At 40.7% G+C, this 15649-nt stretch overlaps 1 protein-coding gene across 3 annotated transcripts in view; it reads left to right on the plus strand.

The window, feature by feature from the left end:
• Window positions 1-15649, plus strand: part of COL4A2 (collagen type IV alpha 2 chain) — a 149559-nt gene that overhangs the window by 28559 nt on the left and 105351 nt on the right. For all 3 annotated transcript variants that reach the window (XM_037375714.1, XM_037375715.1, XM_037375713.1), the window contains one exon: window positions 14687-14767. In XM_037375714.1, coding sequence (XP_037231611.1) covers window positions 14687-14767 — 81 coding nt within the window. The remainder of the gene's footprint in view (window positions 1-14686; window positions 14768-15649) is intronic.

Raw genomic sequence — 15649 nt, forward strand, 5'->3', positions numbered from 1 at the left:
TTTTCCATGGGATCCTAGCTCACATAGTAGCAGGAATTCACAGCCAAGAACATCACACTTTATGAATGCTGCTGATCATCGAGGCTCATTTTCCATGATTAAGGGGTACAGTTGAGTTTAGTGGGACAACTGAGTTCAGACCTAGTGGTTATTTGCACTGGAAGATAGTTTTTGGGGATGTGTAAGAAGAAGCAGGGCATCGGAAAGTCACAAGAATTTCTGGAAAATTTGTTATTATAGTTACCCTTTCTCAATAAATAGGAGAAAGGAAGTCCATAAGGGGGCTTTATTACCATACCAAGGTCTTCAAAGATTGTTTTTGTCATGCCCATATTAGTATCTTGCCTGTCTGCATCAGTGGTGACCTAGACTCCAAAATCTGGCTCATGTATAATATAGAAGAAGCACCAGAACACCAGTTGGAAGAAACACTCTCCTAAGCTACTAAAGCCAGTGTTCTGTGTAACAGTGGACAGCGGGAGTCCCTAATGCCACAAAATACAAGTTAATGTTAGTGTGACTGTAACCTACTTTAGGGAGTTCTCCAAATGATCTGGTGACCCAGGTGTTGTATAGAGAGAAGGAAAGAGCATGTGTATCCATAAGGAAAGTAATGGGCAGCAGTCAAAAAAGTCGGGGGAAATTGAAATATTATGCTCGGGTTATGAGAAATAAGAACTGCAGAATAAATATTCTGAATGGACTGTGTGAACAGTTGGCACCATGAAAACTGGGAGCTGTAGAGAAATGATCCAACTGTGCTAAAAGATTGTACTTCAGCAGCAAAATTGAAATTGAAACAAAGGTAGCAGCTGATCAGGGGTCTCTGGCTACCGAGCAGCAGTTGCCTGAGTGGAAGCCAGTTCATCAGAAGAAACAGAAAAGGAAAACTAGCCAGAATTAAAACTATTCTACTTCACAGCTGGAAAATTAATTACACTTGTGTGTGTGTAAGTACACACTAAGGAAATAAGGAGGATGAGGTTTGGACTAAATGCCTCCAAGACGTTTTTTAGCATCTTTCCAATTCAGTTAAAGAGGTTCCAGGATCTGATGACTAGGGAAACCCTCTTCTTACCTTTCAGGTTGCAAAAGGGAAGAGATTACAAAGTAAGCAGTCTAAACAGAGAATTTTCTGGGGACTGTTGCTCATCTCATTAGATGGAGAAAAGAGGTTCTAATTATGCAGCTTGCAGGCACTGAACGATCAGTGCTCAGCCCCTCAAATGCATGCTTAGTGAGATGCATCTGTGAACAACAGGTGTTGCTGACGAAAGTGTGATAGGGCTCAAAACTGCATTACTGATCCAGTGTGTGACAGTGCTGTTACCTTTTCATGAAGAAGACCTGCCTTTCAAAAATCAACCGGAATAATTTATTAGAGGCTGGAAAAAAAGAACACAGAAGGAAGGTCTAGTGAAGAGGCAGCAATGAAGCAATTTAATGGTGCTTTCAGCAGTTCAAGCATTGAGTCTAAGTGAATGCTGAGAGAAGGTTCTGCTAGGAGGAGAAACATAGTGGAGTTCTTCCAGAAACTTACTGCATTTGAGATCTATCCTGCTTACAAAGTATGACATAGATACTGACTTTTCCATGATCAGGGAAAAGAAAGACAAGACAAATGTTTATTTTTCTGTTACCTAAAAATGAAGCTGTGGCTTTGTGCTGGAAACCAAAGGGCCCCTGAAGAACAGTCTTGACAGTGGTTGAGCCATACCTTACTTACATAAAGATTCTCTAGGGTACTGATTCCTCAGTCTACATGTGGAGGGCTGTTTTCTTCTACCAGGCTTGCATCTTACATCAGGTAAAAGCCACTGAGGTTTTATGTTTTGGAGCTTAGGGAGGCCTGTCCACTGCCGTGATAAGGTGGTACCTGTCCAAGACATTGACAGTCTCCTTACTGGTCTCCAATCTGAAGTTCTGTTCCAAGCAGAGGTATGTGATACAATCTGTGAAGTTTCAGGGAGGCAAGCAAGGAGATAGAGCTTGGATTTTTTTTTTTCTGAGCAATATTGTGACCTGTTCACATGAACATTGCAGTCCCAGGTTATTTCCACACCATTGCTGACAAATTATTTCTAAGATCCATTCTTGGGCTTTGGGCATTCTGTCTCAAAATCAACATTTTGAGTTGACATCACCTGTGCAGAGTTTCATAGAAAGGTGTTTATGGCAAAACTGAACAGATACATCCAGTCTGCTGGTTGCCTCTGCAACATTCCTAATTCAGAGTCATCCTTCCTGAGTTAGGTGGGGTGTACAGCTTATACAGGAAACATGTTCTGAATAAAGCATCAGTTACCAGTTGCTAAGACCTTTGAGCTTGATGAGCACTGTGGGGTCTGTTCTACCTCTTCTAAGACTCAAGCCCATCTAATTTCTGATACAGTGTACTATAGGTATATTCCTTACTTTATTCTTATGAATTTTATACTTCTTACTGCCAAGGCATGAACATTTCCACATTTTTGTAGTTCTGTTTGCAAAAAGACAAGCATATAATGAAAAAGGATGTGAAAGAGAAGCCAACTGACATCACTTAAGTCAGTTTAAAGAAGCTTGATATTTGGTTGTTTATAATGTCAGTATGTTAGTTGTTTGTACTGTGATAAGAGCATTTTTGGTGTAGAGACTGAGCCACAAGACTTATTGCAGCAATGCAGACAGTGTTTGTCTGTTGGTTAGGGAAATGGACTGGAAGGCAGAAAGGTCTTGGGTCCTAGACCAAGCTGAACCAGTCACTCATCGTGCGACTCTGGGAAAGTGTATTTAACTCAGTTCTGCAACATTGCAGAAATCAGCCCAGCTGTTGAACTGAACCGAAGCAGGCTGTAAGTCACAAGTCAGTGGTACATGTGGGAAAGATAAGCCGTTTTTCTTATTCTGGGTAAAAGTAAACTCTACATTATCTTCTCCTGAGCAGCATTTCATGGTGTGGCTGTGGTAATATTCTTGTATAGTCAGTGGGATATTTTGAAGGAAATTGAACCTACCCCACCAAAAAACCTTCCCACCCCTCCCATGAAATTTATGTAGAAGCAGGTATGAAGGATGAAAAAATATCCAAAGAAAAACCTGGCTGTCATTTATTTTTTAGTATCCAGGAGAACTTAATTTGGCCATTCCAGGTTTCAGATTTTGACATCTACAAATACAAATACACAAAACAGGCATTACATTGAGCTAGAGATTTTGTCTCCCAAGAAGGCAAGTAACTAAACCAGCTTTTTGGTAGAAGTGGGAATTGAAATATATCACTTAAGTTTCAAGAGCAGGAATTATAATGCTTCTCCTGTTTGAATTTTTCAGGTGCTTCTTATGTACATTGGGACAACTTATTTGCAAAATAAATAAAAAAGAAAGGGAGCTTTTGCAGGTCTTGATATATCACATCCTCTAATATTCCTTCTTTATCTGGTATACCCCTTACACAGTCTGCTTTACCCAAGGCTTTTACCAGTGGCAACACTGATCAACTCAGAGCAGAGAGAAGGCGGCTGAGGGAGAAGGTTAAGTTTTGAAATCCAAAGTGAAAAGTGAAATGGGTCAGTAAGAAAGCTAGTTCTCATGGGATTTTTCTTGACTGAAAATAGAAAGGAAATGGTGGGTGTTGCATCTGACCAAGCAGTTAGCAGTAAACACTTCCATCATCAAATGCAGTTCTTTTCCAGTTTGCAAATCTCTTATCCATTCTTCTTACTTTTAAGGAAATACCAGTCCAGTCCCAAGAAGCACTTCTGAAAAATTGCATAGCAAATTTCCACATTTAGTATTTTCACTACAGTCATTTGTCTAACTGCTAACTCTGAAAACTGAGCCAGGGCTGTGAGCATTATAGTGGACTAGACTTACCCATCAGCATGTTTGATAAAAGTAGTGTCAGTCAATCTGTGCCATCACTGGTAAACCTGTGCAAATCCATTCCTTTCAAATCATGCTCTCAGTGATAGCTCCATACTTCTAGTTCTTGGTATATTTTTATAATTGGAATTCAGTAAATATTTCTGCAGGGAGAACTGAAACTCAGCTCTCTTTCTTTCTCTGCTGTATTTGATTCTTCAGGCACAAAAGGGTTAAAAATGGCCATTAAAAACTGTCACCAACCTCACCCCTCCCAAGGATAAAAAACCCACCCTCCCAGGATCTCTGAATTTGTAAGAACCAGGTCAGTGGGTTATGGCTGTAAATAGCTGTTCTTCAGAGGAAAACTAATCCAATTTATAAATGCAGTTCATAGACAATCAAGCATTTTTAAGTAATTATAGAAAACATGAAACTGGAATAAAATCTCAGTGGTTATGCTTACATTTCGGGAAACCCTGGTAGCATTGCACTGCACTGAAGAAATATAGATGATGCAGCCATGCAAACAGCTGTACGGCTGCTTTCTGTCAATCCCTTCCCCGCAAGCAGAGCTAATGCTGCCGGTTCAAAAGCAAAAATCTGCCCTGCATTGGCAAGTTGGTTGCTTCTTAGTGTAATAGGTGCAGATGAGTTTTCAGAAATACTGGATCCATATCTGACATATAATTTAGCAACTTAAGGTTTACCAGTCACTAAGAATAATATGTTCTTAAGTCAGTTTCCTGAGTCTGCCAATTTACGTAGGTGAGTAAACTAGACAGGTCAAATAACTGGCGTGGTTTATAAATAGACTAAAAGAATCTCCATATATAGAATAGTATCCAGACTTTCTATTGTTTGAAGCAAATGATATCATTATTTGGATGTCTTTCCAGAACTGAAAATGACTAGACTTCGGAAACTAAAAGTAGTTAAATATAGAAATTGCTACTTTAATGAGTGGATGCTGTGTTTCATTATTATACTACTAGTATGTGAACAAATGCCTTTCTGTTCTTAGGGATGGAAAGGAGGATTTTATTCCAGTAATATAAGATATAGGACAAAAGCCACATTCAGCTTAAGGGCCGACAGTGTCTTTACCGTCATTCCTTTGTGGAAAATATTTTTGATCCACTGTGCAGTGTAACTGCACCTATGAGATGATAACTCTGTCCACTAACTTATGCCTTGCATAAGCCTTTACATTTGTACAGATCAAATACAAAATACACAGTGGTTTGCATAAAATAATAGAATAAAAATTAAAAGAGAAACAAACTGTGCCTTTCAGTGGAGATTGTCATCACAGACTCCCTAACAAGTGATTAAGTCTGCTTTGCCAAGTCAGAGTGCTTTCTTCGTCACTGATAGATAGAAAACACTTCTGACTTCTACTAATTTTTAAAACCATCTAAGTAGTTTCTGTGGAGATATGCTTAATTTCTAGGGAAGACCACCGTCATTTTGGATGAGAAATGCCATGTTGGATGCTAGATGACAGTCTGCTATCTTATAAGAAAAGATAATAGATTAAAATATTGTGTGTCTCTAAAAACATGCATTTACAAAGATAGTCAAGTTTAACAAGATACCAAAACAAATTTTAACTTCACAATCCAGATTTTCCTTCAGCTACTTCTACTTCTACCTTTCTCTCAGATTTAGCTAAAATTTCCCATTTGAACAAAGAGTCAGTTGATATGAATTCACCTAAATCCAGGCATCTACATATTCACAAAGTGTCTGAGTACTCATTATAATCAGGGAAACCAATGGGCTTGCCTTAACTAATAGTATTGATTAATGTATGTAGTTTTGTTTAATTCTATTAATACATTTCCAGCTTCAAATTCTTACTAGACTCGTATCTGTGGGGTTTCTTTCTGAAAGCAAACCCGATTCTTGAGGTGGGAAAACTGAAAATGTAGTGCTCATGAGCAACACTTCGATTGTCCTTCTGTAATCGCTATGGGCCGTAGGTGTCAGTTGATGACCACGTAACATTTGCCCTTTTGTAAGATGTAAGAGGTATTTTCAACAATGGCTGCACACTCTTCAAAGAGCTTACCTCTGTCTTCCTAGTGCATGTTCAAGCCTTAGTTGATGATTAAGACAAAAATTGTCATTCATTTAAGCAACTAAATCACCTGTCTCAAATAGAGAAGTGCCAGAGGACATTGTTCTTCCTCTTCTGGATGCGGTTTTGTTCTAGGAAAAGCCCTCTGCATCTTAACCCTCCTTCATTAGCTCCTGAGAGTTGGAGCACATTCATGCTTCATTCACAAAAGTTTGCTTTTTAGGATTCCCTTTCCCATGGCATTAAAGATTCTTCAAAAATAAGCAGGAGTGATAAATTTGTCTATAGTGGTGACATTTATTTTTTTTTGTTGGACATTTTAAAATGTTTTAACTCGATTTTCCCATCTTATATTCTAGTCCCTGTCTTAGGATAACACATAAACATCTCTGTGAGGGGAAAAGAGATAAAATGCAGCAAAATATGAGACCCCCATTCACTGACTTTGTGACAGAAAACTATGCCACGGCATACATTGCTTCCTCAGAAATGTACTGTTTGCAAGCAACTTGATATTGGGCAAATGGGCAAGATCCCGGGTAGTTATTTAAATATCTGTACTGTATATTTAGGCAGCTTTTAAGATTTACTCTCTGACTGAGCCTCTTAAACACCTTTTTTTTAATGCCTACTATATCACAGCAGCTCCTTCTGGATTCCATCTGGTTTGCTGGGCAAAGATGTGTTTGGATGGAAGCCACAAAATTAGAAATGCTTTTATGAAAATGTGACGGGTCGGTTCATACTGTTATCATGTCTGCTTCTGCAGTTGTTAGAAGGCAGTGTCTCGAGACTGCAACAATAGAAATTTTTAACTTGAAGAGGCGATGGTAAATAGTACCCCAAATAAAATGAACATGTGGAGCTGTGAAGTTTCACTTTGAAATGAAACTATGCAGCCTTTCAAATCAAGGCCACGTGCCAGAAAGTTCATATAATCAAAAGTCAGAAGCCAGCCCATAAGAAGAAAGTCTTCTATAGCTTCACTTCTGAGAGGTACAGAATTCATGTTTCCCATTGCCGGCTTCAACATACTTGCCGAGACACACTTGAGAAGACAAGTTTCCATCTGTTGGGGTCTTCTCAGCCTTTGTATTCTCTTGCCCTTTCTTCCCTCACCCTAAACATTGAGCACAGGCATCCCAGTCCCTGGGAGCAGTGCTGCTTTTGGATATTCCTCTTCTGTCGACGTTCCCAAGCCCGTCAGGACTCAGAACCAAAGCAAGCTGCTTGCTTGCTTAGCAGCCTGCCTCCCAGTTTTCTCTGTGCACTCCATCATAAGAGGGAGGTGGCATGTGAAACTCTGCACCAATTGGTAATTCATAATTGATTGCTGCAAGCATTGCTGTTCTCATTGAATTAGGGAAGACTGCATTAGGCAGTTGTTAGGAGACAGCTTTGTTAGTATAGCTGGTGGTAGGTCTCTTCGTGTTCCCCCAGGACCAGCTTTCTCCAGGTTTTTTTTCATTGAAGGATGTGTAAATACATGGCTCCCTCTGCTTGTGGTGGGAAGTGTAAACATTCGTATGATATTGAGATCACACACTAAATTATTCCAGTTGCATGTATCCAGTCTAGAAAAGGTTCTGGCTTCCATTCAAATATGAAAGAAAGAATTACTTCTTAGCGACATAATTCTCAGAACAGTTGGAGAGAGGATCCACACCCACATCTTTTCCTTCCTCTCTGAATGTGCCAATTTATCTCTGCCTTTCCCTTGCCAATTAAGGTCTTCACAGTGGTCTTACTATCCGGTGCACTAGTAGCTACTGGGCTGTGAGCAGGCAGTTTCAGATGCTTGGTTCCTTCTTTGGCATTGTAACTGAGGACAGAGCATTTTCCAGACCAAGCCTGGTGCTGGGCAATCGAGGACTCCCCTGCTGACACAATTCTCCATACTTTTTTTTGAATGGTTGTTTATACATGTTTCTAGAAAAATAAGTTTAGCACCCAGGCAGCAAATGTTTTTGACTGTTTAAGGAGTAAAATGCTGTATTTGAGCAAATACGACTGTGCAGTCCCATTTGAAACCAATGAAGTTCCTCTCTGTCTGGTTCATCAACAGCCGGAATACCCTGTCATACTCCTACTTTAGTTTTTTCTCCTTTCTTTTGAAGGAAACATAAAATTAATGTTTCTAAGTCAGGGCCTTATAAACCAAATTTGAAGTTTATGTGAGTTTCGACAGCTGAAGGTCAAATGTGGAAACAGAGGTCCATATTGGAGGTGTGGGCTGGTCTGATCTCCCTGGCAGTGACACAGAGGGGTGCCTTGCAGGCATGCCAGGAATCCCCTTGGGACTTCGAGGCTGAAGTCTCACACAAAGCATCAGAATGTGCTGCTCTTTGCCATACTGCAGAGGCATGCGGTATGTCAGCACCCCTAGTCATAGTTCAGCTTTTCAGCAAGCTCCCAAACCTTCTAAAACCCCTCTTGGTGAAACTTAACTGTCTTGGAGGAGCTGCTGCAATTGATGGAGAGAAAAGAATGGTGTTTGCCAGGACAGAAGTTAATGCACAACTGCAACCTATAAAACTATCAAAGAAGATGTCGGTGTGCAGAGTCTTTTGATTCCAGGCTGCAATATTTTCATTATAATTTCCGTAATTTTTTTTTGAGCTGTATGTAAGGAAATGGCTTATATTTCCTGGTCTTTCTGCACTCATAGAACTGTACTTTGAGGTCTGTCCTCTGGTTGCCTTTGTTCTTTGTCAGCATACCAGCCCTTGAAGTGAAGGTACTTGAATGAGCACACAGAGATAACGATTACACAGACGTGGCCAAGATCAGTAATAAATAAATCATTAATGTGTGGAAAAGTTTAAAGACAATTGCATATATGTTTCTGGGTTTCTTAAGTGTTTGGCTGAAGGAAACTGGATTTAAGTTGTCTTTTGTTGGCTGAAGATGTGTAAGTACAGAAGCAATACTGTTTGGGGATGAAAAAAATTACGAGAAGCGAGAGGGCAAAAAAAGATTTTGTGTTGGGACACCCCCATTTTATGCTTGCTATTTCACATACATGAAAATGAGAAGATATTTACACTACGCAAATGTATAACCTTTACAAACATAGATGACACTTAGTTAAGTTTTCGCTTTCATGTGTTCATGTTCCTTGAACCATCAATCTTATTATATTCCTTCCAGCACAGTGACCCAACAATATTAAAAGGAGATTCAAGAAAAGTTCCTTTGCTCCCTTTCTGTTGCTTTCCTCATTCTTTTTCTCCATCCATTCCAGCCTCGTTCGCAGCCTGCTGGTTAAAGCTTTCCCAGGGGCAGATGCATGTTTAATTTTCTCTGTCAGAGAAGTGCAATTAGGTCTCCCATTTCCTAAGAGACTGTGTTGACTGCTGTGCTATTGTGTGTAATGAATGGGGCAGTGTAGAGCTGTTCTGCCCAGTCTTCCTCTACCCCATCTTCTCCAGTACTATTTTAAAAATAAAGGAGCTGTAACCACATTTTCCAGTAGGTCAGGCTCCATGAACTGGACATACCCATATGGGCCCCTGTGGAGCTATCTAAGCTGGTAAATAAAAGAGGGCAGGGCGTAAAGTGCAGATGTTAATCTGCTCTGGACAGATATTAATCTGCTCTGGACTGCTCTGTCCTGGTCTCTGCAAAAAATCTGCTCTAGAGATGCCTAGCTTTGAAAACTGCAGACCTAAGGGGATCTGTGCCACTTTTCCACAGAGCTGGGGGTCTGTCTCCAGCCCTTTGTGTGTGGTAGTTTCTGCCTGGTTTTCAGATCCCAGAGCAAGTCGGCTGGAACCCACATGGCTGGGATGGCACATACTTGTATGTGTGACCAGAAGCAAAACTGCCCTCCTGCCCACAGGAGGAGATGGACAGGATGCTGTGGTGCCTCCAGGATGCAGTGGAAGCTTTGTACAGGGGTCTTACTCCACAAATCCCCCTCTAGACTGGAGATATCAGACATACGATGTTTGCTGGTTAAAGAACACACCTCTAAGAACCCAATAATACTTTAATTGCCAAAGTAGCACACCAGTGGTTTTAGTAGTATTAATTCACAACTACATCACTGCAACAATTCTATTGCTTATTGTTAGTAGTAGTATTCATACAAAATTACTATAAAGAAATCTTATAAATTGCACAAAAGGGCTATGAGTTGCAATTCTATTGCCTTTGTTCCTGTGATTGGTATTCAGGAGAATACCTTCCTTACAAGTTTATCCCTTCTTACTCCACGCTCCTTCAGCAAGTCTTTCCAGGGACATGCCTGGTAGAGAAGCCTGCAGGCTTTCTCAGGGGGGGTCCCAGTGGGCTTGTGCCCATAGGTCAGTATCACCACTGCCTTGCAGGTGTTTCTGCTCTTGCTCTTAGCATATCCTCACCATCTTTGTTGTTCATCTAATTGGATGCCCTCTTTTTTTTCCTTTTCTCTTTTCCACCCTTTTACTGCCCTTGCACCTCCTTTTCTCTGCTTATACTCCTCCCAAGTAAACAACCTACTCCTAGTTACTTTTTCCTCATCAGTCCCAATTTTTTTATAATCAAAAGTTAGTGTTTCTGACACTATTACCTAGGCAATTTTGGCTCAATATGCTATTACCATTACAGCTGACTAAATGAGACAGCCTTGCCTCCAAAAGCTGCCTTCTGACCCTTTGGTTACATTTCATTTATATTAGGTATTTTTGGAGAGAATTATTGTACTTTAGTCTTGACTCCCCAAGTGAATACTAATTAAGCAACACCTCACCTTATGCACTGAGAGCTTGCATACCAGTGCAGTGGTATAACCTGTTTTGTGTTTGCACCATATGTCTGCTCTTAAATAGTTTTTGTCACAATCAGTGTTCCCATCAGAGTCCATAGCTAGCTTTGAGGATGAGATTTGGACACTTAGCATAGGACCTGAAGCTGGACATCTCAACCGATTACCCTAGGCTACCTTTCTAATCCCCTCACCCTTCTAGGATCAGATTTAACTCAGATGTCTGAAATAGATCTGATGAGATTCTCTGGAGGGTCTACAACAGCAGCCAAATATTGTGCCTATATTGCAGAAAGATTATATAAACCCCATCTAGACTCTGCCTGGACTCTGGAGTGTTTAGAGATTAGTGGAATTTGGAATCATCCAAAACATGAGCAAGAGCTGAAATTGAAGGTTTTCTCAGCAGACCACTTCAGAATTGGGGGCTATTGCCAGTCCTCCAGCTTGGTAGTACAAATCCTAGAATACCATTCTGCTGCAAATGCGCTTTTCTCCGTTTAACTACATGTTGAGCAAATCAGGAGATTCATCTCCCTGTCGTTGGGCTCCTACAGGGGGGCCAACGTCTGCTTGTAAGCTAGTCACCTCCACCCACCTTTATGGTTAAGAGAAAGCAGCAGGTGCTTTCTGGGAGAGATGCAGTCAGCCAGTTTAGATGCCAGTCTCAGGATGGGGTAAATTGTATCCTAGGACTGACTGTTCTCCCCACTGACCAAAAAGTCCAGACATCTGTCTCAGAACAAAACAACTACATTGGGTTGTCACCATTGGTATTATGTTCCCAGAAACCTGTTTTCCTCAGGTCATAAATAGTGGTCGTACTTTAAAACTACATTGTCCATCACTAAATTTTGAACTGGGCTTTTTGCATTCTAATTATTGACTGATACAGGTCCATTTGATTTCCCTTCATCTCAATTGTATGTCCATGTGTATAAATGCTTTTGACAAAGTTTTACAAAGATTCTTGACAAACTTATTTTTTAATATTAACAGACTTTTAAACCATAATGTTTTATACTGTAATTTCCCATTAATGTCAGATTAAATGACAGTGCAATGATCTGCCTTCAAGAAATTATAAACACTCATAGATAATAAAGTAGAAAATGCTACATGTGACTAGAAGCTCCCAGAGTCATTCCACTAGCAGTCAAAAAGTGAAGAACTGGAAGTTAGGCAGTAAGGCGAGCCCAAGTATAATACAGGAGACATATATTAATGCGGGTCTCAAATGTTTTCCCATTATGTTTCCTACCTTTGGAGAATCTTCCAGATTTTTCTCTTCATTATCTGAAGAATCTATGTGCATAAAAGGACATAAAATGAGAAAACTTAAAAAAAAAAGCTTCCTAAAATTGTGGAAGAAAACAATTGTGTCCCCACATTAGCTGCTGGTATTGTTTAGCATGCAAATTAAAATTCTGGATGGTGGATAGTACACAAACAATAGACCTTGAACTTCTTCCAGTTGAAATAAGCATTAGCAGCCTCCTTTTTTTTTTTTTTTTTTTTTTTTTTTTTTTTGTACAAGTGCACAAATATCTTGCCATAGGTCTGATTCATACTTTGTTTTCTCCTTAGCAACAGTTTACCAAATTTAGTCACTCTGCTAATTAAGAAAGAAAGAAACTTACTGTTCTCCTTGTTGTTTTCTCAGTAGGCATAATTGAAAACTCACATGATAAAATTACTGTATCAGTCAGTCTGTTACTGTTAGGTTGGGCTATACTGTTATTTACAGCTCCAACCAAAACAACTCTCTAATAAAAGTTAAGAACTGATTCTTATTAATGGCAGCACTACTTGGCACACTGCTCCTTAATGAAGAACTGCATCCTGCAGAGGAGTATGTTCGCACAGGTTGTACATCTGCATGGTGTCCATAGAAACAAATAGAACTGTCTCCTAATTTCTGAAAGGGAGTTGAGGGGGAAGTGCTGTGAAATGAAGGATGAAGGATACTGAGAAAGAGATGCACGTTCTGTCTGCAAATAGGTTAATAAGAAAAAAAAACCATGGAGATAGTGAATTTGTAGCCATCCAAATATTAAACCAAAAAAATACACCAGCCTGAGCAAGCTGCTGGCGTTTATAAAACTGTCTTGGCTTATTATTTCCTCTAAACAATAGCCTAAACATAAAGTAAAGTTCATAACATGAAGTAGAATGCTTCAAGATAATTTCTTGAACCAAGCACCTAACCTTTAAACAGCTTGGGGCATGGTTTCAGTTCTGTGGACTTTTATCAGTATGAAAATCCTACTTATTTCATTAAATGTAAGAATTAAATATAAAGGTGAATCAAAAGTATTTAATACATAAAAATAGTTAAGACATAGGCACAAACCCGCTCATGACAACTGTACGAACTTATTTTGGGAAATTGTTATTACTGCTTGTCATAAGATTGAGAGCCTCTTGTACAAATACGGCCAAAGGAAGGGTTAGGCAATGCCTGGTACCTGCTCCATAACTTTATTCATCTGGCTCCCGGGGAGGAATCCAAAGCCGAGAACTGTGTTTTCAGGTTCTCTGTAGAGTAACAGCAGAAGTATGTGACCCAACAACCCCAGGGGCTGAGTAGGGGATTGCTTGTAGTTACATGAAAAATGCTAAGCATGGCAGTGGTGGTCCCTCTTGGTCTTTTAGCTCCTTGAGTCAAGGCTAGCAGCATCACCGTCTATTTAAGCAACAGCATAGCAGCTCAGAGCACCCATCTTGTTTCTGGGGGCTTGTTTATACCCCTGTTGCCTCTCTTCCAAGAGATGATGTGCTCAAGCTGTCAGGGAGGCAGGAAGGGTGAAGGGACCATTTGTGCCTGCTGCAGCAGGGTTCTTCCAGCCAGGAGGGGAGCAAGTGACATGGAGCCTGACTCTGTACACTATACCTGGGGTTCCTTGAGGATTTATCTAAAGAGTGGTTCATGTGAAAATTAGCAGCCGCCCTGAATGGAGCGGCTGTGGGTCCAAGATGTCCTTCCTGTAGCCACTAGACTTCAGTCCTCTCTTTTTCTTCTGGCTCTATTAAATAGCCTCTGTGGGGCAAACCAGAGTCAGAAATAGCGGCGAGAGGTCCCTTTGTCCTTTCCCAGATTACTTACTAGGCTGGTGGGGCACTTTCAAGGGTTCAAAATTCTGGGTTTAGGTGGGCCACAGGCTGGTCTTCACAGTATTCCTAATTATTAAGTTACAGTTATAAGTCATACCACTGCATGCACAACATCTCTGCTGTTCAGGTTTCTGAACAAGAGTGACTGTGGCTGCTGCATTTCGTGCAGGCAGTGTATCCTAGGTGTAATCTGAGCTGGCCTGCCTGTTGGAAGTCTGTCCAAGGATGGATTTGCATGGAGTGGTGCATATTTTGCGATCCATATGTTTGTGGCCCGGGCCAAGGTGGTTCTGGACAGGCAGGAGAGATGTAACTGCAGCCATCTACTTTAGGTCTGCCTTCTAGGTCACAGCGGTTGGTCGCTAGCAAGTTTTAGTTGCCTCCAGAACAGGCAGCCATTGAAGAGGAGAGGGCAGGAGACTGGCTTATAATTTTGAACATGATACCTATGTCTTCCTTTGTGTCCACTCATAAATATTTTAAAATATAGCAACGATTTAGAGCATGCAGAGAAGGATGTGGTACATTGTGACCTAGGACTTAGTCCATGTCCCTGAAGAATCCAAGCAGCTGTGCCTCTGTGATACGATATCTGTTGCATGTGTCAAAAAGATGTGTGAGATACTGCTCAGCATGGAGCTGCAATGTTTTGAAAATGTGGAGGGAAATTAATAGAGTAACATTATATTTCTTGATGCTGATCTCGAAGAACTGGAAAGCCACTCATGGTTGCTTCTAAGCACTGATTAGAAGAGGTTTTAACTGGAAGTCATAGATCTGATCCTGGTCTTTGCTTGGGCAAGTTCCCAGTGAGTCTGCTAATCAAACCTTATGGTGCTGTGCCGGGTATTGTAGCTGATTCGTTTTAACTTTTGTTTTATGTGTGTTCTGGTTTGCAGGGTGGAAAGACTTACACAGGACCATGTGGAGGCAGAGACTGCAGTGGAGGATGTCAGTGTTTCCCTGAAAAAGGAAGCCGTGTATGTAACATTTTTTTCCTGTAAAATGTTCTTGATGGTACTAGTTCAATACCCTTTGCTATAGATGGACTTGCATCAAATTGCTAAGAGTATGCAAACAATTACTCTTTTTCAGGAAAAAGTTACTCTCATTTCATTTTGCTTTCTCAAGACCTTGTAGATTTGAAGAAATACTTGGTTATGAAATATAGCAGGTTCTTCTCTCTAAATTTAGGACCAAGGGACCTGACATCCAGGATGAGCTGATTGGATCAGAATTTTAGGGATGCTACGTGCTAGAGTGTTATTGGATTGTGTAACAGTGCTAAACGAATATGGACAAAATCACTCAGTAATGTTCTTGAAGTCTTTCTAATGAAATGGTATCTGATGAAAATATACCCCATACATGTGATTTCTATTAAAGCAAAAGGGAACCAGGCCTGCAAAACCTGAAATCCTTGCTGGGAGCTGCTTAGGACTTCCAACGTTAGGGTGTTGCTGGTAGTCTGTTCTTTGTTTTGGGGAATAGTGAGGACAGAGGGCAGAGGAGGGGAGATAGGGTGGAGGGAATTAGCCACCTGCTGCCAAAATGCTGAGAGAAGTAGGGCAATTCCTATCTTATATGACTTGGAGCCCTGGCTGGCAGGCTCCTTCTGTACAGCTTGGTCTTCTGCAGCTGAGACAATGACTCAGCTTTTTTCATCCACCCATCTCTAAGAGTAGGTCAGGGAAGAGATGTGGTGGCAGGTCATATGCTTGTTCTGCTGCCAGAAACCTTGTAAGATTTTTTCATTCTCTGCCTGCCTTCCTTCCATGTGGCAGGCCATCAGTTCCCATTCCCATTGCATTCCTCAAGCTTGACTCCATGTCTGAGTGGAGGAAAAGGTGGTAGGAAAACCA

This window comes from Falco rusticolus, chromosome 2 (assembly GCF_015220075.1).
Source record: "Falco rusticolus isolate bFalRus1 chromosome 2, bFalRus1.pri, whole genome shotgun sequence".
In the NCBI taxonomy this organism is placed as follows: domain Eukaryota; kingdom Metazoa; phylum Chordata; class Aves; order Falconiformes; family Falconidae; genus Falco; species Falco rusticolus.